Source organism: Rhinopithecus roxellana, chromosome 19, assembly GCF_007565055.1.
Source record: "Rhinopithecus roxellana isolate Shanxi Qingling chromosome 19, ASM756505v1, whole genome shotgun sequence".
NCBI classification, from domain to species: Eukaryota; Metazoa; Chordata; class Mammalia; order Primates; family Cercopithecidae; genus Rhinopithecus; species Rhinopithecus roxellana.
This window is the reverse complement of record NC_044567.1, coordinates 68,237,376-68,260,924: the sequence shown is the minus strand read 5'-3', so window position 1 is coordinate 68,260,924 and position 23,549 is coordinate 68,237,376. Positions and strand designations below refer to the sequence as shown.

The 23,549-nt window shown below is 42.7% G+C and overlaps 1 protein-coding gene across 6 annotated transcripts in view; it reads right to left on the bottom strand.

The window, feature by feature from the left end:
- Positions 1–3,686: 3,686 nt before the first annotated feature.
- Positions 3,687–23,549, bottom strand: part of ULK2 (unc-51 like autophagy activating kinase 2) — a 103,301-nt gene continuing 83,438 nt past the window's right edge. For 3 of the 6 annotated variants that reach the window (XM_030923446.1, XM_030923442.1, XM_030923444.1), the window contains 7 exons: positions 19,394–19,543; positions 16,846–17,054; positions 15,062–15,240; positions 14,159–14,277; positions 13,650–13,807; positions 10,779–10,914; positions 7,050–9,296 (listed from right to left, as the gene is read on the bottom strand). In XM_030923446.1, the coding sequence (XP_030779306.1) occupies positions 9,238–9,296; positions 10,779–10,914; positions 13,650–13,807; positions 14,159–14,277; positions 15,062–15,240; positions 16,846–17,054; positions 19,394–19,543 (1,010 nt within the window). In that variant the 3' untranslated portion in view covers positions 7,050–9,237. Of the gene's footprint in view, positions 3,928–7,049; positions 9,297–10,778; positions 10,915–13,649; positions 13,808–14,158; positions 14,278–15,061; positions 15,241–16,845; positions 17,055–19,393; positions 19,544–23,549 lie in introns of those variants that run through there. The other 3 variants (XM_030923447.1, XM_030923443.1, XM_030923445.1) reach the window with 2 other exon arrangements.

Genomic DNA, 23,549 nt, shown 5'->3' with positions numbered 1-23,549 from the left:
TGTAAACTAACAGTTCATTAAATTCTGTTTAAGGCTGGATGCAGTGGCTCACGCCGGTAATCCCAGCACTTCAGGAGGCGGAGACGGGCAGCTCACCGGAGGTCAGTAGTTCAAGACCAGCCTGGCCAACATGGCGAAACCCCGTCTCTAATAAAAATGCAAAAATTAGCTGGGCATGGTGGCACAAGGCCTGTAATCCCAGCTAATGGGGAGGCTGAGGCAGAAGAATTGCTTGAACTCAGGAGGCGGAAGTTGCAGTGAGTCAAGATCATGCCACTGTACTCCAGCGACAGAGACTGTAGAGAGAAAGAAAGAGGAGGGGAGGGGAGGGGAGGAGAAAGAAAAAAAAAACAATGGAAAATTCCAGAAATAAACAATTCCTAAGTTTTAAGTTACACACCATTCTGAGCAGTGTGATGTAGTCTCCTACCATCCCACTTGGGACACAAATCATTCCTTTTGTCTAGCGTGTCCATGCCGCATATGTGATCCACCCTATACTATGTGATTGTATAGGGAAAAACAGCATACATATATGGTTTGGCACTTTCCAAGGTTTCAGATGTCCACTCGGGGGTCTTGGAGCATAACCTCATGAATACGGTGGGACTCCTGCAGTTGTGACAGAGACCAGTCTTCAAAACCTAAAATATTTGCATTTTTCTGTACAAGAAAAGCTTGCCAACCCCTGCTCTACACACCTGGTATCTTGGACCATCCTGCCCCAGACTTCCTCTGTAACAACGCTTATAATGTTTCTATGACCATAGAAGTAAAAGGAAACTGTGACCCTTACCAATAAGCAACTTATTTTTACAAATTACTTACGTAATAAGCATCCTGTTTCCAAAACAGACCTCAGTTTTCATGTCCGTTTTGAATTAACATTTGTCACACTGCTGGCTCCTTTGTTACTGAGTTAACGGTATATTCTTGAGATCAACTTTTCTAAGAAATGTTATTTTAGCACATGTCCCATGGAAAGGAGGGTTTATGGCTCCACAATACAGATGTGACAAAGAGGAAGCAGCATGTGACTGCCAAAGAGGAGAAACAACAGAGTGGGTCCTGAGGCCTCCCATGTCCTTTCAGCCTTGCTCTGCTCCACCCGCTGCTGGCCACGCCAGCCTCACCCAGGGGCTGCCATGGCAGCTCATTTGACTCTCACAGGAAACCTGAGAGGCAGGTTGTGTTTCTATCTCTGCTTTACTGACAAGGACAGGGAAGCCCAGGGAGTGAGGCGTCTCACCCAGGTCAGTGTCGGCACACACAGGAGGCAACTGGATCGTGTGGCAGGACCCCACAGGACACCAGGGCCTCTCAAACCCACTACCCTTTCAGGCCCCTCTGCTGCTCACCATTGGTGACATGAGGCTATCAGGAGCAAAGGGAATTTCTGGATTTTCTCCTAACATTTTCTCCCACTTTAACCTCCCTTCATCTGTTGAATTTACTGCAAATCTTTCCTAGTCTTTTAGTTTTCCTATACTTAAAAAACCTTGTTTCTAAAAATTACATAATTAGGCTGGGCACAGTGGCTCACGCCTATAATCCTAGCACTTTGGGAGGCCGAGGTGAGTTGATCACCTGAGGTCAGGAGTTCGAGACCAGCCTGGCCAACATGGTGAAACCCTGTCTCTACTAAAAATACAAAAATTAGCTGGACATGGTGACAGGCACCTGTAATCCCAGCTACTCAGGAGGCTGAGGCAGGAGAATCATTTGAACCCGGGAGGCGGAGGTTGCAGTGAGCCGAGATCACACCACTGCACTCCAGCCTAGGTGACAAAGTGAGACTGTCTGAAAAATACACACACACACACAAATTAGCCAGGTAGGCCGGGCGCGGTGGCTCACGCTTGTAATCGCAGCACTTTGGGAGGCTGAGGCGGGCGGATCACGAGGTCAGGAGGTCGAGACCATCCTGGCTAACACAGTGAATCCCCGTCTCTACTAAAATTACAAAAAAAAAAAAATTAGCCGGGAGAGGTGGCGGGCGCCTGTAGTCCCAGCTACTCGGGAGGCTGAGGCAGGAGAACGGCGTTAACCTGGGAGGCGGAGCTTGCAGTGAGCCGAGATGGCGCCACTGCACTCCAGCCTGGGCGACAGAGCGAGACTCCGTCTCAAAAAAAAAAAAAAAAAAATTAGCCAGGTGTGGTGGCACACACTTGTAATCCCAGTTACTTGGGAGGCTTAGATGGGAGAATAGCTTGAACCCAGGAAGCAGAGGTTGCAGTGAGCCAAGATCGCGCCATTGCACTCCAGCCTGGGTAACAGAGCGAGACTCTGTCTTAAAAAAAATATATATATATTAATTATGTAAGCTCATGGTTTAAAATATTAGCATTATGGAATATAAAATTAAATGTCTCTTATAATCCCAGCATTTTGGGAGGCCAAGGCAGTGGATCACCTAATGCCAGAAGTTTGAGACTAGCCTGGCCAACATGCTGAAACCCTGTCCCTACTAAAAATACAAAAAAATTAGCCAGGCGTAGTGGCGGGTGCCTGTTATCCCAACAACGTGGGAGGCTGAGGCAGGAGAATCACTTGAACCTGGGAGGCAGAGGTCACAGTGGACTGAGATCGCACCACTGCACTCTAGCCCGGGTGACTGAACAAGAATCCGCTTCAAACAAACAAACAAAAGTCTCTAAAATAATTCCCATTTTCCAGGTCCATCAGACACTACAGATAGGGAAGGAAAACTTAATTCCATTGGACACCCACAGATATATCTTTATCATCTTATAAACACTTAAAATATATTCAAACCTTTTGTGCATATTTTCATCATATTGTAGAAAAGTTCTCCCCAAGAGACAGGTGTATGGGGGTGCTGTTTTCTTTCTCAGAATGTAAAAGGGATTTATGAAAAAACTGTTCATGCTCAAAATATTCTGGGTTTCTACTAAATCCATTTTCCAATCACAAGGCATTCCATATCAAAGCCTGCACTCTTTCTGCTCCTTATGAGAATTCCTACCTAAATCAGCCATCTTTGGTTTAGCTCCAAAATGTATCAACTCACCTTCATCTTCACTGAAATCTTCCAGAGGGAGCGGAGCAATAGCCTCTAGCCAGGGCCCCTCAGAAGCCCTGGCTGTAGGTTTCCCATCACTGCTTTTGAAGGGAATCTATGTGCTAGACAGGAAGTCACTTTATTGTCCGTGAGACTTGGGAGAGGCCTTCCAGAGATCCAGCCAGACTCAGGCCACTATCTTCTTCCCCACCCTCTCCCTGTAGTAGCGGATGGGGGTGCCAACGTAAACAAGGGCCCTCATGTGGGCTGAGACGGGAACAATAGGACAGAAGGTAGGAGAAGGCAGCAACTGGGTGGACTTGGTGGCTGGAGACGGGGTTCTACACGCTGTCCTCCTCTTGCGTAAGCCAAAGGGGACTGGCAGTGAACGCTAGGCTGGGCAGGCCGAGGTGAGAATGGGAGTGCACGCAGCCTCGGCGGGGCAGCCTCTAAAGAGCGTTCCTGGAGAAAGGAGAAATGGGCTATGTCTACTGCCATCAGTGAAGGAACTGGTCCCAGGAGGCTGGCAGGGCCTGTGGCGGGGGAAGTTCCTCTGGGCACACCTAGAATTGAGGGTCCTCCCACTTCCCACTGAAACAATTCCCTGCTGCTCAATCTCACTGCCATATGCAAAAACAAGCAAGCAAACAGGAAAACTTAAAAGTGGGTTGATCGAATGCTTGAGTTTATTAACATGTCTCCGAAGTCTTTTTTACTGGGAGTTTCAGGGTAGTCTCTGAAATCCATTGCTGTTGAGCTCCAACTCCAGGCCCCGTGGGGTTGCACCAAGCTGCTCAACCTCACCTGTTTCTTGAAATTTTGCTGCCTTCCACTAGGCAGAAGATGGGTCCAGCAGGAGACATTGGAGCACCAAATGGAAAAGCTCTTCCTTCTTTCCCCTCTTCCTGCACATCAGAAAGAATGCATTAGAAAGACAAGGAGTGTGCATTTGGGTTTTCTAAGGATGAGACAGTGTGGGGCTCCTGTAGGGAGGTGGGTACTCCTGTGCCCAGTGTGGTCTCCTGCTCCCACCACTATTCAGCTGTGGGGTTTTTCCTTGGGGGAAATTACTTTCCAAGTTTGATTTTTCCACCTGTAAAAGGAGGCAAGTAAGGGTTGGTATGAGGATCAAATGAATTAACAACTATCAGACTGACAAAAACATTCCACTTCAACAGCCAAATTGACTTAAAAGGGCAACATAGATGTCTGAAGTTAGACTGCCTGGTGGGTAAGCTGGAGAAAGGAACTTCTTTTTTTTTTTTTTTTTTTTTTTTTTTTTTTTTTTTTTTTTTTTTTTTTTTTTTAGACGGAGTCTCGCTCTGTCACCCAGGCTGGAGTGCAGTGGCCGGATCTCAGCTCACTGCAAGCTCCGTCTCCCGGGTTCACGCCATTCTCCTGCCTCAGCCTCCCGAGTAGCTGGGACTACAGGCGCCCGCCATCTCGCCCGGCTAGTTTTTTGTATTTTTTAGTAGAGACGGGGTTTCACCGTGTAGACCAGGATGGTCTCGATCTCCTGACCTCGTGTTCCGCCCGTCTCGGCCTCCCAAAGTGCTGGGATTACAGGCTTGAGCCACCGCGCCCGGCCGAGAAAGGAACTTCTATGCAAGAACTGTGTCCTTTCAGAAGCTCCAGCCAGAACGCACATGGTTTAAGAGAGCCCTGAAGACAGGCATTGCCCCACACAAACACAGAACAAATTGTTCTCCACCCTCTCTCAAAACAAAACAAGAGCAGTGAAGAGCCACAGACTGATGACCAGTACAACGGATACAGTATTGCTGAGCCCTTCCATGTGCCAGGGGCTGGGCAAAGAATTTCATATTCATTAACTTATTTCTCACTTCAATTCTGTGAGACATGCACTCTTCCCCCACTGACAGATGCGGGGGAGGGGAGGAACTTTGCCAAAGAACACACAACTGCACATGGTAAAGCTGGAGTTTGAGACCAAGTGGACCACTAAGCTACCTGCCAAATTCAGTTGCAGAAACCCTAAAGGAGGTATACAACACAGTTTCCAATAAACAAGAGCTCATGTGGGCACTTCATAATGATAGAAGCTAACTGTCCAAGAGCACGACTGTCTTGGGACAGGAGGTCATGCTGCAGAGCCCAGGGCGTCCGCCCTGCACAGAGAGGGAGTGCAGACCTAAGGAGAGGCACACTCTGTGAAAAGAGGAAAAACCTACAGATTGATTCCACCTGTTCAGAGCAACAGGCACGGCTTCACTTGGGACCACATGTACCCAGGGCCTCCACAGGGCTAGGTCCTGGCTCTGTGGCCATCTCTACACAGCCTCTGCTGGGCTACTCTGTGAGAGGTCACACTGGCAGCAGGATCTCAGCCTCTGCTCCTTTCCCTAGTACAGTTTAATCTCTGAGTTCACTTTGATCTTTTACCAGTTCGGCTTCACCACTTGCACCAAGGCTGTGATTTCTCAGGGCAAGTTGTCAGTTTTCCCGTATGCAGTGTTTTTCTAGGTGGATTGTTTCTGATGTGGTTTCCTCTGATGCACATGAGGGAAGTATCATCTTGACTCCTCCCCCAATACAATTATTCTCACAGGGCTCTGCTAAACATGAGACTTGGGAGGGACCCAAGAGCTTGCTTGGCTGCAGATTCAAGGGTCTAGAACTCAGAAGAAAGTGGTCTGAGGTGTCTAGAAACAGGCACAGATGCTTCCAGAATGCACTTAATACCAAGTTCTCTGAGCAGTAGCTACTCCCTGCCAAGTAATCCTCCTTGAGAAACACTGATCAACCTTGCTTTATTCCAGAAAGAATTTAAGACTGCCTACAGAAAACACAAGGGAGCATAGTTAAAATGTGTGAAGTCCTCCTCCAAAACATGTACTAACCACTAATATCAACATTAAGGATTTTGGCCAGGCACGGGGGTTCATGCCTGTAATCCCAGCACTTTGGGAGGCCGAGGCAGGTGTTCAAGACCAGCCTAATACGGTGAAACCCCATCTCTACCAAAAATACAAAAATTAGCTGGGCATGGTGGCACATGTCTGTAATCCCAGCTACTTGGGAGGCTGAGGCAGGAGAATCACTGGAACCCAGGAGGCAGAGGTTGCAGTGAGCCAAGATCGCACCATTGCACTCCAGCCTGGGCAATAGGGTGAGACTCCGTCTCAAAACAAACAAACAAACAAACAAACAAATAATAAGGATTCTTCAGATATCTAAGTCCAGGTCCTCATATCCACTGTGTCCAACTCAACTTCTCCTTATTACTATGCAGACTGAGGCAGTCCAGCCCTAAAAATCCCCTCCTCTCAAGCTCCTAGACGGGACTCTAGTGAGGGGAGAACTGCTGCCCTGGTAATTCCTCTTGTGGGGACAAAGGAACATGGGCAATAAGTTACTTATCAGTCTTCACTGGAGGTTGTTTCTCTCAACTAAAATTATCAAAATTGGGTGTTACAATTTTTAATTTGATATTCCCAGACAAGTGCCAGGAGAGAAGCTGTTGCAAATAGCTAGCTGAGTAGAGAGGAGAAAGCCTCAGCAGAGAGGCAAGCTGGAGGGAGGGATGGATACTATCCTTCTCTGAACTGAAGCAGTCACAGGATGGCTGCACAGAGCACTCCTGGCATGCAGAAGGGGGCGTGAGGACTCAGACACTCTGAGATGCATGGGTTTGGGGTACCCACTCGAGGCCTCATGTCCACTGTGTCCAACTCAATTTCCTCCTTATTACTGTGGAGACTGAGGCAGCTTGATCCTAAGAGTCCCCTCCTCCCAGCTCCTATTCACCACTCCAGCGAGGAAAAACAACTGTTGCTCTGGTTACTTCTGTCAGTGGAAGGAGGGGACAGGGACTATGGGAGACCAATTATCTAGAGCACAGGCCTCCAAGTCCAGTGGAGGGTACAGTTAAAGCAAATCTTTACAGTAGTAATAGCTGGTCAGCAATTTTCCAGGTTATCGCTTCAATACAGGTGTCAACCCATGAATGTATGAATGAACTGGTACATTTCCACTCTATGAAGCACGATATGAAATTAAAAAATACTCAGGGAAACATAAAGCATTTGTTTATTATTGCTATACTCAAGGCAATATCTCTTAAAACAATTAGCCTTGATAATGGAAGTATAACCAGAACCATTATTCATGAATTTACAGTTTGTTCTTTTCTGCTGTTGAGACTTCACTGTTTCACACACACCATCTACCCCAAGAACTTTATTATACAAGAACAAGAAGAATTAACTTGAAAGTCACAAAGCATGGCTTGACGGCTTGCCTAGTTCCTGACTTTAGGCCAATCACGTCCCCTCTCTGAACCTGTTTCATCCTGTATTAAAAAAGAAATGGGAGAGGAAGAGGAGAGGATAGAATAAACCTACAACTGAGATAACACAGGTGATAACTGAAAGAACATGAATGAAATTTCACTGTGAATAAAAAATATCATATACAATAAAGTATCACTAATAACAAATAGGGTTGGGGAGGTAAAACAGTCTATGTTCCTGGAAGCCTGGATGACAGCAGCTGAGAACTAAATCCTGGGGCAGGACAAAGGATATTCATGGCCAAGTCTCTAAACTCACTAAGGAAGTACCTGGCTCAACAAGTCACTTAATATGTACCCAGCTACACCCTAGAAACATTTTGTCAGTTTTATTTTACCTTAATATACATTTGTACAGGCAATAATAAAAAGGCTATTACACAACAATTCAGTGAGTTTTACCTAGTTTCAAGAATAATGCATGCAGTTACAAATGAGAGGTAGAAACACTGTATTAAAGACCTAAAAATACAAACGTCATATAAATAAATGTTCAAATTAACTACTGGAATTTCATACAGATAAATAAGGTAAAAATTACATTACTTTGTCAAAGTAAAGGAAAACCATGTTTGTTTTTATCAGTACATTAAAATTAGATTAATGCCAAAGAGCTCTGTGCAATTTGTCAGAGTTCAGATTATTTTAAGTAAAAGGATTAAAATAAAAGGATTAAAATTGGTGAATGGTTTATTCAAGTATTCAAGCAGGTAAGTAAAAGAAATCAAATAATATACAACGTAGGAACCATTCCTGGAGGGATATTAAGTTAACTGCCTGCATTCTCCATGACTAGCTATTTGGTGAACTGTCAGGATTAACATGAAAAATACACATTAGGCAGAAGAGAGCTGCCCATTTTCCTAAGAGAAAACGAACTTCATTTTCCACTCACTTCGTGTAGGAACTCCACATCACTAACAAGCCTTTAGGTCACCAACTTTGTTTTGGCCCTATTCAAATTCTCAAGAGTATCTCTTGATCCATGATTTTTTTTCCTAATACTGCCCAAATAAACCTAGCCTTTAGTAAACCTAAGGTCACAGGCATCAATGTACATTCTGCATGCACAATAAAAAATGGAACCAAAAGCTAACAAAAACATTACTGAGAAAATCTGTAGGTGTAGATGAAGAAAAAAAAATTGCAAAGGTTCACATGAATACGTTTTAACCACTTAAAAGTTCACTGGAGATTACATGTGAATTCTGGGAAGGGTATATGTATACAATGAAGTAAAATATTTTAAACAAGTCCATTGTGCCTCAGTTAAGTTACAAAATCCAATACACAGTTGTTTTAATAAATTAGTGCAATATGAAAGATTTTGGAAGATTAACATGTGTCCATATTAGGATCAAATTGAAGATTTCAAAATTTCTTCCAAGATCCACGTTTCACTTCTTAAGCTATTTCTTCCTGAGCTGTTTAAAGATACATGCTCAGAGTTAAACAAACTTACTCCAAATATCAAACTCCCTGGATGAGGGGTGAATACTTTTACCTTTATACCTCAGCAAACACATGGAATTTCACACACTGCTCTGATGAACTGAGTGATGAGCACTCACTCTGTTACATTTTTAATTACCTTTAAGAATAACTGTACCGGTTATCCTAGTTCTAAGGTACATTTATTCACCAAGTCCAAACTGGGAGCCAAACACTCTTGCTCCTGCTTCTACAAAGAAAAAGGGAAAGGGTGACTTTCTCCAATAAGGCAGATTTCCTACAAATATGTAGTTTTTGGATTGTTTTTCCTTTTTGAAATCACTGTTTGTTCTTTGGTAGTCACCAGTTAAGAAGCTACAGTTTCCTGGGGATGGGGTGACAGAACTCAAGCTGTAATCCCAAAGGAATCACCTCAGGTTCCCACCACCGGTCCATGGGATGAGCCTGCTGCTCACACGGTTGCAGTGCTATGGCAGAGCGCCGACAGTCTTCTCTCAATACTACATTTATCTAGAAATAAAATAACAAAAATGAAGAACTAATGAAAAAAATCACTAATTATATTGTCATCTCTATTCTATCTTTGCCCCAAAGTTAACAGTTCTGAACATGTTTTCTTATTTCTGCTTGGTAATAGTTTAGATACAACTTCTAGCTTAGTGCTGCAAAGTGGTAAAATTTGGGTAAGCACGTCAGCTAGCTTGTTACATAACTAGCTTGCTCAAAACTGCAAATAGTCTTAGAACTGCCATCCTCTTGTGGCTACTCAAAATGTAACGTGACCACATACACTCCAACTCCAAAGAGTCTACCACCTCTGCCTAAAAAACCAGATTATGGCCAGGCGCGGTGGCTCAAGCCTGTAATCCCAGCACTTTGGGAGGCCGAGGCGGGCAGATCACAAGGTCAGGAGATCAAGACCATCCTGGCTAACACGGTGAAACCCCGTCTCTACTAAAAAATACAAAAAACTAGCCAGGCGAGGTGGCGGGCGCCTGTAGTCCCAGCTACTCGGGAGGCTGAGGCAGGAGAATGGCGTGAACCCAGGAGGCGGAGCTTGCAGTGAGCTGAGATCTGGCCAGTGCACTCCAGCTTGGGTGACAGAGCGAGACTCCATCTCAAAAAAAAAAAAAAAAAAAAAAAAAAAAACCAGATTACTGGGCTTGTATGTCGTAAGTAGTAACATCCTGGTATCCCATCAATCTCCACTCTGCTATCTATACCAAGTCTGCAGTACACAGAAGTTTCACAGGACTCTTCAGTCACTAAGCCCATGAGGCTTAAAATAGTTGCATTTAATAATAAAAATAAAGTCCTCCTACATATACAAACACTTGCCAACAAAGTAACACAGTGTAGAAATCTAAAGATGAATTACGCAGTCACCAGTGCTTTTCATGCATCACCTATAATCCTCACAACAACCCTGCAAGGCAGGCACTGCTGTATCTATCTATGTATCTATCTAGCTATGTATTTATTTATCTATATATATATATGTATCTATGTATCTTCCTATCTACCTACCTACCTACCTACCTACCTACCTACCTACCTAGGATGGAGTCTTGCTCTGTCGCCCAGACTGGAGTGCAGAAGCGCGATCTCAGCTCACTGCAACCTCTGCCTCCTGGGTTCAAGCGATTCTCCTGCCTCAGCCTCTCGAGTAGTGGGGCTTACAGGTATGCACCATGATGCCCAGCTAATTTTTGTATTTTTAGTAGAGACAGGGTTTCGCCACGTTGGCTAGGCTGGTCTCAAACTCCTGAACTCAAGTGATCCACCCACCTTGGTCTCCCAAAGTGTGCCTGGCCCTACTCCCATTTTATGAAAAAGAAGCTGAGACCACACAAAGGCTCAGTGATTTGCTCCAGGCTGGAAAGACACGATTCAAACCCAGGCAGGATTCCAAACTCCAAGCTCTTTGTACTATGCCTGTGGTAGACAATTAAAATGAAGTCAGTAAATACACTGCTTTGTAAGTCAACTTACATTTATGTACATTTTCAATATCTGCAGGGTCCTGTAGAATCTTAGTTAGGCCTTCCAAAAGAAGGGCTGCCTTATGATAGCGATAAACAATATCTTCGGTCTGCTGAAACATCTCATCAAGGGCTGCAGACTGAACCTGGAACCAGTCAACAAAAACACAATTCTCTCAATTTTTCCAGGAAAATACAAATCCATTTGGGCATTTAAGCTTTAAATGGAATCCACCTAAAATTAACACATTTTGGTAAAGTGATACAATCTGCAAAACTGCATAAAATTCAAAGATTCTTTGGGATGAGCAATACATAAGAGCAACTTCATAAAAAGTCATTCTGCTTTCAAACACAGTCTTCTGGTATTCAGAGGTATGCCTCAGATTTCATACTAGAACCCTTCTAAACTGGCTCTTTTATGACTTCACTATAAATTGATTTTAAACACACACTTCCACACAAGGGTAACCTGAAATTTCATTAAAGTAGATTCTGTTTCAATTATATAATTAAATGATGCTAACAGTCACTTACTGGCTTTATTGGCTTCTTTTTCTAGCCAAATAGTTTTTGGGTGTTGTCATTCATTCATTCAAATACACTTATTAAGCACCTACTAAGTGCCAGGCACTGTGCCTACAATGAAGGAGAGCTCGCAGTCTGGAGGGAGATACAGTCCTGCAAAAAATGCAATTCTAATTCCAAGGGACACCTGGTATTACAGAAGGAAGCACTGGATGGTACGGAATACAAAGGGGACGCCTCTAACCTATATTATGGAGGAAGATGATTAGGGGAAGCTTCCAGGAGGTGCTGTTTGTGCTGAATCATGAAGCAACAGCAGAAGTGAATTAGGTGAGGAAAATATGGGAAGGGGCTCTCCAGAAAGAGGGGATGGTAGCATTATTCACAGGGGTTTCCCCATCGACATTCTGATTTTCTCTTTGATCATTAAATACCAGAACTCTCAGTAATCCAGTATTCAAATTTACTTGTTAATATGCTGTATCTTTGTTTTTAATTTTAAAAATGTATTAATGTCTTCTTATACAGATGGGGTCTTGCTCTGTTGCCTAGACTGATCTCGAACTCCTGGGCTCAAGCAATCCTCTCGTCTCAGCCTCCTGAGTAGCTGGTACTACAGGTGCTTGCCACTGTACCTACCTATTCTCTCTCCTTCAAAAAAATAATTTCAAGTAGCTAACAACAAGCAAATAAAATGGATACAGAAAATCAGAGCCAGGACAAGTAAAAAGAAAAAAATAACTTAAGTGTTAATGCCTCTAAGCTCACTAAGCAGCCAGGATGAAAGGAGGAATTTATTAAGTTATAGATCTCTTTATTCTGAGAAGGAAAAACAGCATAATAATTCCTTATGGAGGACATTTTTCTGGTGCAAAATTCTAAAAATAATTTATCATATAAGGTCTCAATTCAGCATACAGTGATGCAGTGCGTATTATTCACCTCAACAGTTTACAGCAATATGATATATACTATTTTTGTCAAGAATTTATATTCCAAAGTTATTTTCCTATGGTTATTTTAATAAATTTCAAAATAAGGCCATGGAATATAACAGCACAGTTCAAAGTATAGACAAATGGGAAATGGAAATGGGGATCTATTATGTTAATGTGTTAGAAATACAATTAGCACGCCGAGCACGGTGGCTCATGCCTATAATCCCAACACTTTGGGAGGCCGAGGCGGGTGAATCATTTGAGGTGAAACATTTGAGGTCAAGAGTTCAAGACCAGCCTGGCCAACACGGTAAAATCCCGTCTCTACTAAAAATACAAAAATTAGATGGGCATGGTGGCAGGTGCCTAGAATCCCAGCTACATGGGAGGCGGGGGCAGCAGAATCACTTGAACCTGGGAAGCAGAGGTTGCAGTGAGCCAAGATTATGCTGCTGCACTTCAGCCTGGATGACAGAACAAAATTCCATCTCAAAAAAAAAAAAAAAAAAGATTGGCTAACGAATGAATTTTCCCCCACTTAACTACTTTTTCAACAGCCTCTATTTTTATTTCTACTTCAGAGCAATTTTTCCCCAAGAGAGGCAGAAAACAAATTTCCAATATTATAACCAGAAAATTGGAAAAGGAGGTTTTACTTTGTGTCTACACTACAATAATTATCAGTAAGTGGGACCTGAGCACATAAATTTGTGTGGATTGATTAATAAAGCAGTGTTTTTTCTAAGAGTTTTATCAAGCCTAACTTTCTTAAACAACAGAAAATGCAGGAACAGATCCTGCTAATGCTTTTAGATGCACACTATAAAAATATTAGATTGGCCGGGCACAGTGGCGCATGCCTGTAATCCCAGTACTTTGGGAGGCTGAGGAAGGTTGATCCCCTGAGGCCAGGAGTTCGAGACTACCCTGGCCAACATGGCGAAACCCCATCTCTACTAAAAATACAAAAATTAGCTGGGCATGGTGGCAGGTGCTTGTAATCTCAGCTACTCGGGAAGCTGAGGCAGGAGAATCACTTGAACCCGGGAAGCAGAGGTTGCAGTGAGCTGAAATCGTGCCACTGTACTCCAGCCTGGGTGACAGAGTGACTCCATCTCCAAAAAAAAAAAAAAAAAGAGAGTGATTAGATCATTCCTAATGCCAACAATGTTTAATAAGAGCTGTAATAAACTTTTAGCAAATGTGGTAACTTACAAATGTGGATTCGTAATACATTCAATAAATTACATTAAGAGTTGCTTAAATCCAATTACTTCTTTAGTAGAAGGCGATCCACAATACTTGGGACTTGAGACATTATCTTTTAAAATGATAGCTGGCAAATAGATATTCAATTAAAAAGACACTTAAAAGATAAGTAGTACTATACAATATTAAACCTTAGAAAGGGTTACCATTTCTACAGCACAATTATAGATGAGTTTCTCTGCAGTCACACTGTTGATTTCATCAATAAACCTCTGTTTGTCAGAGAAGAATCGATTCAGCTTTTCTGTAAGTTTCTTGCACATGGTGATGCAGAATTTATATCGTTCGTTCAGATTTTTGACAACTGAAAAAAAAATGAGATGGGAACTAATTTTAATTTTCCTCCAGAAATAAAGACACAGTGATATGTATCTTTCTTGCTGATATATAGGGAAGGTGTCACTAGTGATCATTCAAAAAACAGACCAGAAACAGGATTCATTCATATGTTATCTCTTTCAATATGAAAAGATTGAGAATAATGCACTTCTGATTTATATCAATTAAACTGCAAAAAGTTAATAACCCAGCATCTTTTCCCTTTAAGAATATTGAAAAATAAAAATAACAGTGAGTACTCATAAGACACTCTCACGGTGTGATGGGAAAGAGCAACTTAAGGACCCCTGGAGTCACACGCTGCCTTCTCCCATACCTTGTTTCACCGCTGTGGATGGGCTCAGTTTCCCGGACTTGATCTGGGCTTTGGCAAGATGCAGAGAAGCCGCAAGCAGCTGTGCTGCTTTCATGTACAACACCAGCTGCTCCACCCGCCTGCACCCAAAAGACAGTAGCAGAGGGTTATCTAGTGAACTAATCTAAGATGTGGCACTTTACACAACAGGTCAACATTAAAATTGCCTTTCTATAAAGGAATAGCATCCTCTTTGATTTCTTTTTTTCTTTTTTTTGACAGAGTCTTGCTCTGTTCTCCAAGCCGAAGTGTAGTGGCTTGATCGTGGCTTACTGTATCCTCTACTTCCTGGGCTCAAGGGATCCTCCCACCTCAGCCTCCCGTGTACTAACAGCTGGGACCACAGGGGCGCGCCACCATGCCTGGCTAATTTTTGTATTTTTTGTAGAGACAGGGATTCATCATATTGCCCAGGCTGGTCTTGAATCCATGGGCTCATGCAATCCTTCTGCCCCATCCTCCCAAAGTGCTGGAATTACATATAGGCGTGAGCCACTGCGATCAGTCCTCCTTAATTTCTTAATGCACAAGTAAACTCTCGAGGGACAAGGCATAAAGATGTGTGTACTTTGAAAACAACGGATACACTCAGATAAAAATCAATACAATCTATTTACATAAATAGTAAAATTTATGTAATTTTTATGTAATTATCAACAGTATAATTTACAAGGAAAGGCAGCACTAAGGTTGTATAATCTCCAGGTCTTGGCTCATATAGTGAAATCTAGTATAATGAAATAATTGAGACTCCTAGCTTTTAGTAGTGAGATACGATCTTCAGTGGATGACAATACCTATGACTTAGACACAAGTTTAGAGAAAGCATGAAAAGTCTGGAAATGAATGACGGGGGGTACCTACCCCCAGTCTTTGCTCAGCTGACTGATCTGGTCCACCACCACACTCTCCTGGATCTGGTACAAGGACACAGCAGATGTGCATAGCTCAGGGTTTCCTCCCCTCACGGCTGTCAGGTCCAGCACACATTCAGTGAACATCAGCATCACATTCAGATGGCGTAAGGTGTCCGTGTGTTCCCGCTGCAGCAAAGTCAATTTGTCTTAGAAAATTTCAGATTAAAAATAGGTACATACTCATTTCTGTACATAAACCATGGCCACTGATCACGTTTTCTATACTTAGGAGTATCAGAATGACAAAAGGAGATTGAAATTTTTAAACTTCAGAAAGCTGGTAAGAAAATGAACACAAATGAAACCAAATGTAGGTATATGCATGTGTTTGTGTATATATATATCAGAGTACCCACATAAGTAAACTCTCAGGATGGGTCGCTGTGCTTTTACCAGAAAAAGAAAAGAAAGCTGAATGATTAAACCAATATACATGAGACAAAAACATGACAAGTTAGACACCAAGATTATAAGGATACTATAGGTGCTAAATTACACTTCTTGATACTGTAGTGAATTCTGTTGACTTCTTATAATTTCAGAGTTGCTTTACTTAATTTCTGGTGGTTTTTCAGTTAACAGTGATTACTAATACCAAAGCTCTAAATTTCTGTGATCTTTTCAGTTAAAGAGGGGAGTGTTGGTAGACATAACAACATTCAGAGGGCTGTCATTTAAAAATGGGTATTCTAGGCCAGGTATGGTGGCTCACGCCTGTAATCCCAGCACTTTGGGAGGCTGAGGCAGGTGGATCATCTGAGGTCAGGAGTTTGAGACCAGCCTGGGCATCATGGCGAAACCTCATCTCTACTAAAAATACAAAAATTAGCCACTGTGGTGGCATGTGTCTGTAGTCGCAGCTACTCAGGAAGCTGAGGCAGGAGACTGGCTTGATCCCAGGAGGTGGAGGTTGGAGTGAGCTGAGATCGCGCCACTGCACTACAGCCTGGGTGACAGAGCGAGACTGTCTCAAATAAACAAACAAATAAATAAATAAATGGGTATTCTAGAATGTTGTTTTGAGATTTGTTTTTAGTTATAAATGCATCCTGAAATCTCAAATAAGCCTAAAAGTTTCCCACTCTATTATGGTTAAAGAAAGATGAGAATCATTTTCCTGGTGACAGAATAAGCCAATTGACTTCTAAGTCTTTCTGCTCTGTGACAGCATATTGGACTATATGTTTCAATATACTGGAACATGTACTGGAATGTACTAGAATGCTCATGCCTGTAATCCCAGCACTTTGGGAGGCAGAGGCAGGTGGACCACGAGGTCAGGAGTTCAAGACCAGCTTGGCCAACATGGTGAAACCCCGTGTCTGCTAAAGATACAAAAATTAGCCGGGCATGGTGGCACGTGCCTGTAATCCCAGCTACTCGGGGAACTGAGGCAGGAGAACTGTTTGAACCCAGGAGGCGGAGGTTGTGGTGAGCCAAGATCGCGACACTGCACTCCAGCCTGGGCGACACAGCGAGGCTCCATCTCAAAAAAAAAAGAAAGAAAAACACAGAATCTATGCGTTTCTTCCTATAAACCAAAGCTTATTATGGATGAGTGTCACTGTCAACATTAATCTAAAAAGACATCAGCAATACTTTTCAAACAGAAAAGGCACGTTAAAGAGAACATAATTTAGTAACTATTTAATGTATTTTGTTCTTGTCATCACTAGAATGTTCTCATAACAAATCAACATTACATTCACACCACTATAGTCTCTTCTCTACCTCCATCAGCGTCTCCTCTGGCAGTTCAGGGGCTTCAAAGGTGATGAGCCCCTCCAGGCTGGGGGGTGAAGCACCGTAAGGCACGTATCTCAGGTTGGGAGCTGCCTCTGCTCCTGGAGGGGAAGAGCCGAAGCCCGGGCCAGGCGGGGACCCCACACACACGCGGCCACTCACGGCACACAGAGAGCCCCCCGAGTTGCTGGGCCCCACTACGAGGAAACAGAGGATACATGGCAGTGTCCAGAGTCAGGACTTTCACACCCACTCCTACTCTTATGTACTGAATAAACCTGCTGAGGTGATAAAGGAAATGTTAAAAGAAACTCACTGACCCCTATGTACTATTTGAGGATATTAATAGTTTTTACCCATCCATGTTCATTGTTATTCCTTGTCTATGTATTTTATATTAGACATCATCACAGCTGGTTTTTTTAATACTCTGTTTTAAACAAATTTAGATCATATTCATTTCTCCTTGCTGTTCCACAGGGCCTCATAATTATAAAACTCAATGGATGCATAGTGATTCATTAAGTTTATATATAATGTTTATCTGGAGTTATTTATACTATTTCTGATTTTATTCATATTACAAATAGCACTGTAATGAAATGCAGTTATTCCTTCTTTTGAATAATTTCTTTGTGATAAACACTCTGAAGTGGTATAAGAAGGAATGGAATTAGCATAGATCAATACATATTTTTACAGCTCTTCCTAAGAACTGCTATATTACTCTTTAACACAGGCATGAGTAAGCACATAGATCTTATTTAAACCTCAATAACACTGGACATGATACTTTTTTTTTTTTTTGAGACAGGGTCTTGCTGTTGCCCAGGCGGGATTGCAGTGGCGTGCTCACAGCTCACTGCAGCCTTGATTTCCCAGGCTCAGGTAATTCTTTCATCTCAGCCTCACAAGTAGCTGGGACTATAGGCGTATGCCACCATGTCTGGCTAATTTCTGTATTTTTTTTTGTAGAGACGGGGTTTCATCATGTTGCCCAGGCTGGCCTCGAACTCCTGACCTCAAGTGATCCTCCTGCCTCGGCCTCCCAAAGTGCTGGGATTACAGGCGTGAACCACCATGCCCAGTCTTGGACATTATACTTTTTAAAATGTAGTTAGAGGCCGGGCGCGGTGGCTCAAGCCTGTAATCCCAGCACTTTGGGAGGCCAAGATGGGCGGATCACGAGGTCAGGAGATCGAGACCATCCTGGCTAACACGGTGAAACCCCGTCTCTACTAAAAAATACAAAAAACTAGCTGGGAGAGGTGGTGGCGCCTGTAGTCCCAGCTCCTCGGGAGGCTGAGGCAGGAGAATGGCGTGAACCCGGGAGGCGGAGCTTGCAGTGAGCTGAGATCCGGCCACAGCACTCCAGCCTGGGTGACAGAGCGAGACTCCGTCTCAAAAAAAAAAATAAATAAAAATAAAAATAAATAAAAAAAATAAAATGTAGTTAAGAGTTAACAGATACAAATGTTACTTTCTTAAAATGGTATTTTCTTATTATTCAAGGTTTTTAATCGTCTTAAAAATATGATTTTAGGTCTATTTTCTCTTATTATCTATTCCTGTCCTTTGCTTATTAATCTGGTATCTTGATTAGCAACTTATTTAGAATAAGATAACTTGACTCATGGTACAACAGAGAAGATGTCAAATTATTGATTTCAAGACCAATCTAAATACTTTCTTAATTTTTGGTATTAACCAATTTACAGATTATAAATGATAAAACAAATCTATTAGCCTTCTAACTGTATATGGGATTAAGTGCAAAGATTGAGACCCAGAGTACAAAAAATTAAAAAAATAAATAAAACAAGTTTCTTTGCTTTTTTTTTTGAGACAGAGTTTTGCTCGTTACCCAGGCTAGAGTGCAATGGCGTGATCTCGGCTCACTGCAACCTCCACTTTCCAGGTTCAAGCGATTCTCCTGCCTCAGCCTCCTGAGTAGCTGGGATTACAGGCACCTGCCACCACATCTGGCTAAATTTTTATATTTTTAGTATAGATGGGGTTTCACCATGTTGGCCAGGCTGGTCTTGAACTCCTGGCATCAAGTGATCTGCCTGTCTCAGCCTCCCAAAGTGCTGGGATTACAGGCATGAGCCACCGCACCTGGCCAAAACAAGTTTCTTTAAAACAAATAAACAAACAAAAAACCTATAATTTTCAAATAATTTATTGGATCTACTAAAGTAACCCTTTAATATATAAGCTGAGAAGAACTATATTTGATTTGCTTCTTCATGAATAAGTCATATTTATACTAGTCATTTTGTAATATATTATATAGAACATACAATATTTTAATATATAATATAGCACTTTACAAAGTTTTTTTTCCCACAAATAATGCCTCATTTACTTCTTATAATCCATTAAGATAAAGAAAATAGTAATCTCCAGTTCACTGGTAAAGAAACTGAAGCCCAGAGAATTAAGTGACTTGTCCAAGTTACAACACTGAGTCATTTGTCAAAACACTACATTCCAAATACTAGCCAAAGACTGTAATATAACAAATGCTCCTTACCTGAGGTTGTTCTTGTTCGAAGGAGCATGTGGGTACAAGTGGGGGCCACTGCACTGTGTGGAGGAGACCCTACAGTGAAGAGGACAGCCCTGGAACTTGCTGCTATACCTGCAGGAGGTGCCAGAACAATACCACAGGCTCCTGCTGGAGCTACAACAAAAAGTTTACAGAAGGTCATGTTACCCTGATAGTGTTTATATCTGGGAGATGGGATTGCAGGTGGATACTGACTTTTATATCATGAGTCCAGTTTTTTTTTTCTCTCTCTTCTTACAAAAAGTACTTATTGCTCTTAAAATCAGAAAATATAATACAATATTTTCATTAAAATAATTTATAGTAATCTCAAGTGTGAATCTTCTTCACACCAAAATCTAGCATTTGGAGTTACATTTGTATACTTCTAAAATACATGAACTGTAAGTTATACATGTTGAAGACAGTCCTAAAAGGTGAAGGCCAAGAAATGGGAATAAAAACATGTTAAGCTAGGGTGGGTGTAGTGGCTCATGCATGTAACCCTAGCACTTTGGGAGGCCAAAAGGTGGGTGGATCACCTGAGGTCAGAAGTTCGAGACCAGCCTGGCCAACGTGGTGAAACCCTGTTTCTACTAAAAATTCAAAAAATTGCCAGGCGTGGTGATGCGTGCCTGTAATCATAGGCCTGACTCAAGAGCCTGAGTCAGGAGAATCTCTTGAACCCAGAAGGCAGAGGTTACAGTGAGCCGAGATCGTGCCACTGCACTCAGCCTGGGTGACAGGTCGAGACTTCGTCTCAAAAAAAAAAAAAGAAATCAAAATAAAGACATTCCCAAATAAACAAAAGCTGAGAGAATTCACTGCCAGCAGACCTGTCTTACAAGAAATACAAAGGACAAAGGATAGTTCTTCAGACCAAAAGTAACTAACTCCAAATAGTAATCCCAATCTGTAAAGATAATTATAAAACACAAACTGTATAGTTCTTCTGTTAACTGATTTAAAAAGCAACTGTATAAAACATGTATACAGTTGCATTGTCAGGTCTATAGCATATAGAAATGTAAAGTTCATTTAATTATTATTATTATTTTTTGGAGATGGAATCTCATTCTGTCGCCAGGCTGGAGTGCACTGGCGAGATCTTGGCTCACTGCAACCTCCGCCTCCTGATTCTCCTGCCTCAGCCTTCCGAGTAGCGGGGATTACAGGTGGGTGCCACCACGCCCAGCTGATTTTTGTATTTTTAGTAGAGCCGGAGTTTCATGATGTTGGCCAGGATGGTCTCGATCTCTTGACCTTGTAATCCACCCGCCTTGGCCTCTCAAACTGCTGGGATTACAGGCGTGAGCCCCCGCGCCTGGCCTTACTTTTTATTTTTTTAGAGACTGGGTCTCCACCTGTCACCCAGGCTGAAGGGCAGTGGTGTGTCCATAGCTCACTGCAGCCTCGAACTCCTGAGCTCAAGTGATCCTCCTGCTGCAGCCTTCCACAGTGTTGGGATTACAGGAGCGAGCCACTGCACCCAGCCAGAAATATATTTGATAATAATAACATAAAGGAGTCAGATGGGATTAAAACTGTATTAGGGTAAGGAAATGACACCAGATGGTAAATCAAATCCACAAAAACAAAAACAAATCAAGAGAACCAGAAATGATAAATAAGAAAGTTAATATAACAAACTATAAACACATACTTGCTTTCTTTTGTTATCTCAGCTTCTTTTCAAAGACATAAAATTACAAACCAGAGTAAGATGGCAAAATAGAAGCCTCCACCAATTGTACAACACACCCCCCCAAAATTTGCACACATAAAGCACCTTTATAAGAACCAAAACTCAGGTGAGTAATCACAGTACCTGGTTTTAACTTCGTATCACTGAAAGCAGCACTGAGGAGGGTAGGAAAGGTAGTCTTGAATTGCCAGCACCACCCTCTGCCACTCCCCTGGCAGTGGCTGTGTGTGGTGAAGAAATAATCTGTGTACTTGGGGGAGGGAGAGTGCAGCAATTTGGGGACTGCACATTGAACTCAGTGCTGCCCTGTCATAGCGCAAAACAAAATCATTCTGAACTCAGCTGGTATCCGCCCACAGAGGGAGCACTTAGACCAGCTGTAGCTAGAGGGAAAGTGCCCATCTGAGTGGCCAGAATGTGAGTTTCTGCAAGCCTCGCCACCACAAGCTGAAGCGCTCTGGGTTCAAAGTGAACTTGAAAGGCAGTCTAGGATTGAACTTGAAAGGCAGTCAAGGAATGTAATTCCTAGCCAAATCCTGGTTCTGTGCTGGGCTTAGAGTCAGTGGATTGGGGCACGACTTAGGGAGACATCAGACAGGGCTTCTAAGTGAGGTTTTGTGCCATTCCTCCTCCCAAACCCAGGCAGCGCAGCTCACAGCAACAAAAGTGACTCCTTCCTTCTGCTTGAGGACAAGAGAGAAAGGTAAAAAGGGCTTTCTCTTGCGTCTTGGATACTAGGCTCAGCCACAGTAGGACTGACTCCGTGCAGAGTCGTGAGACCCCCATCCCAGGCCCGAGTTCCTGTTGACATTTCTAGACACACCCTGAGCCAGAAGGGAACTCACTGGCCTTGAAAAAAAAAGACCCAGTCTTGGCAAGATTCATCACCTACTGACTGAAGAGTCCTCAGGCCCTGAGTAAGCAATAACCACTACCCAGGGAGCATGCTTGGGCCTTGGGTGAGACTCTAGACATGCTGGCTTCAGGTAGTAGCTTGATCACAATGGGATAGAGCACTAAGCAGGCTCTTGGGGTTCCCAAATCTAGGCCTAGGCTCTTGGACATTTATGGACCTGCCCTGAAGGGTGGGGTCCTAGGCCTAGTAGCACTCAGTACACGCTGACTGAAGAGCCCTTTGGGCCTTAAGTTAACATCAGTGGTGGCCTGGCAGAACTCCTTGTGGGCCAGTGGTGGTTATGGCCACAGGGATAGGTTCCTCTGCCTGTGGTAAGGGCGGGAAAGACTGGGAAGGACTTTGTCTTGTGGTTTTGAGTGGCAGCTTCGCTACAGTAGGATAGGACACCAGGTAGATTTTTAAGGTTTTTAAATTCCTATCCCTGACTCCCAGATAGCATCTCTGGACACGCCTGGAGCCTGGGGAACTTGTTGCCCTGAAAGGAAGGACACAAACCTGGCTGGTTTCACCACCTGCTGATTTTAAGTCCTGGGGCTTGAGCGAACATAGGTGGTAGCCAGGCAGTGGTTATAAAGGGCCTTGGGCAAGACCCAGGGCTGTGCTGGCTTCAGGTCTGAACCAGGTGGTTCCAGTGGTGGTGGCCACAGGGGTGTTTACATCACCCCACCCCCACTTCCAAGCAGCTCAGCATAGAAAGAGACACGCCATTAGTTGCTCACCTTTTGATAAAAAGTTAGGGAACAGAACAAAAGTCTCTACCTGGTAATCCATAGAATTCTTCTGGATCTTATCCAAGTCTACAAGTCTGCAAGAACTACAGCATTATTGGGCTTAGAGCCCAAGTCCCGTCAAATACCTGGAAAGTCTCCCCAAGAAGGATGGGTACAGATTGCAAAGCCCAGATTGTAAAGACAACAGTAAATACCTAACATGTCAATGCCCAGACATGGACAAAAATCTACATCAAGACCAGTCAGGAAAACATGAACCTACCAAGTAAACTAAATAAGGCACCAGGGACCAATCATGGAGAAACAGAGATATATAACCTTTCAGACAGAGAATTCAAAATAGCTGTTTTGAGAAAACTCAAGGAAATTTAAGATAACATAGAGAAGAAATTCAAAATTCTATCAGATAAATCTAACACAGATTGAAATAATTAAAAGAATCAAGTAAAAATTCCAGAGGTGAAAAATGCAACTGACATACTGAAGAATGCACTGGAGTCTCTTAATAGCAGAATTGATCAAGCAGAAGAAAGAATTAGTGAGCTATGAAAATAGGCTATTTGAAAATACAGAGGAAACAAAAGAAAAAAATGAAAAAGAATGAAGGAAGCCTACAAGATCTAAAAAAATAGCTGCAAAAGGACAAGTCTAAGGGTTCTTGGCCTTAAGTAGAAAGACTAAACAATGACCTGATCAAAAATAATAACTACAACTTTTCAAAAGGTAGACAGTACAATAACATGTAGAGAGAAACAACAAAAAGTTAAGAAGGAGATAAAATTACAGTAT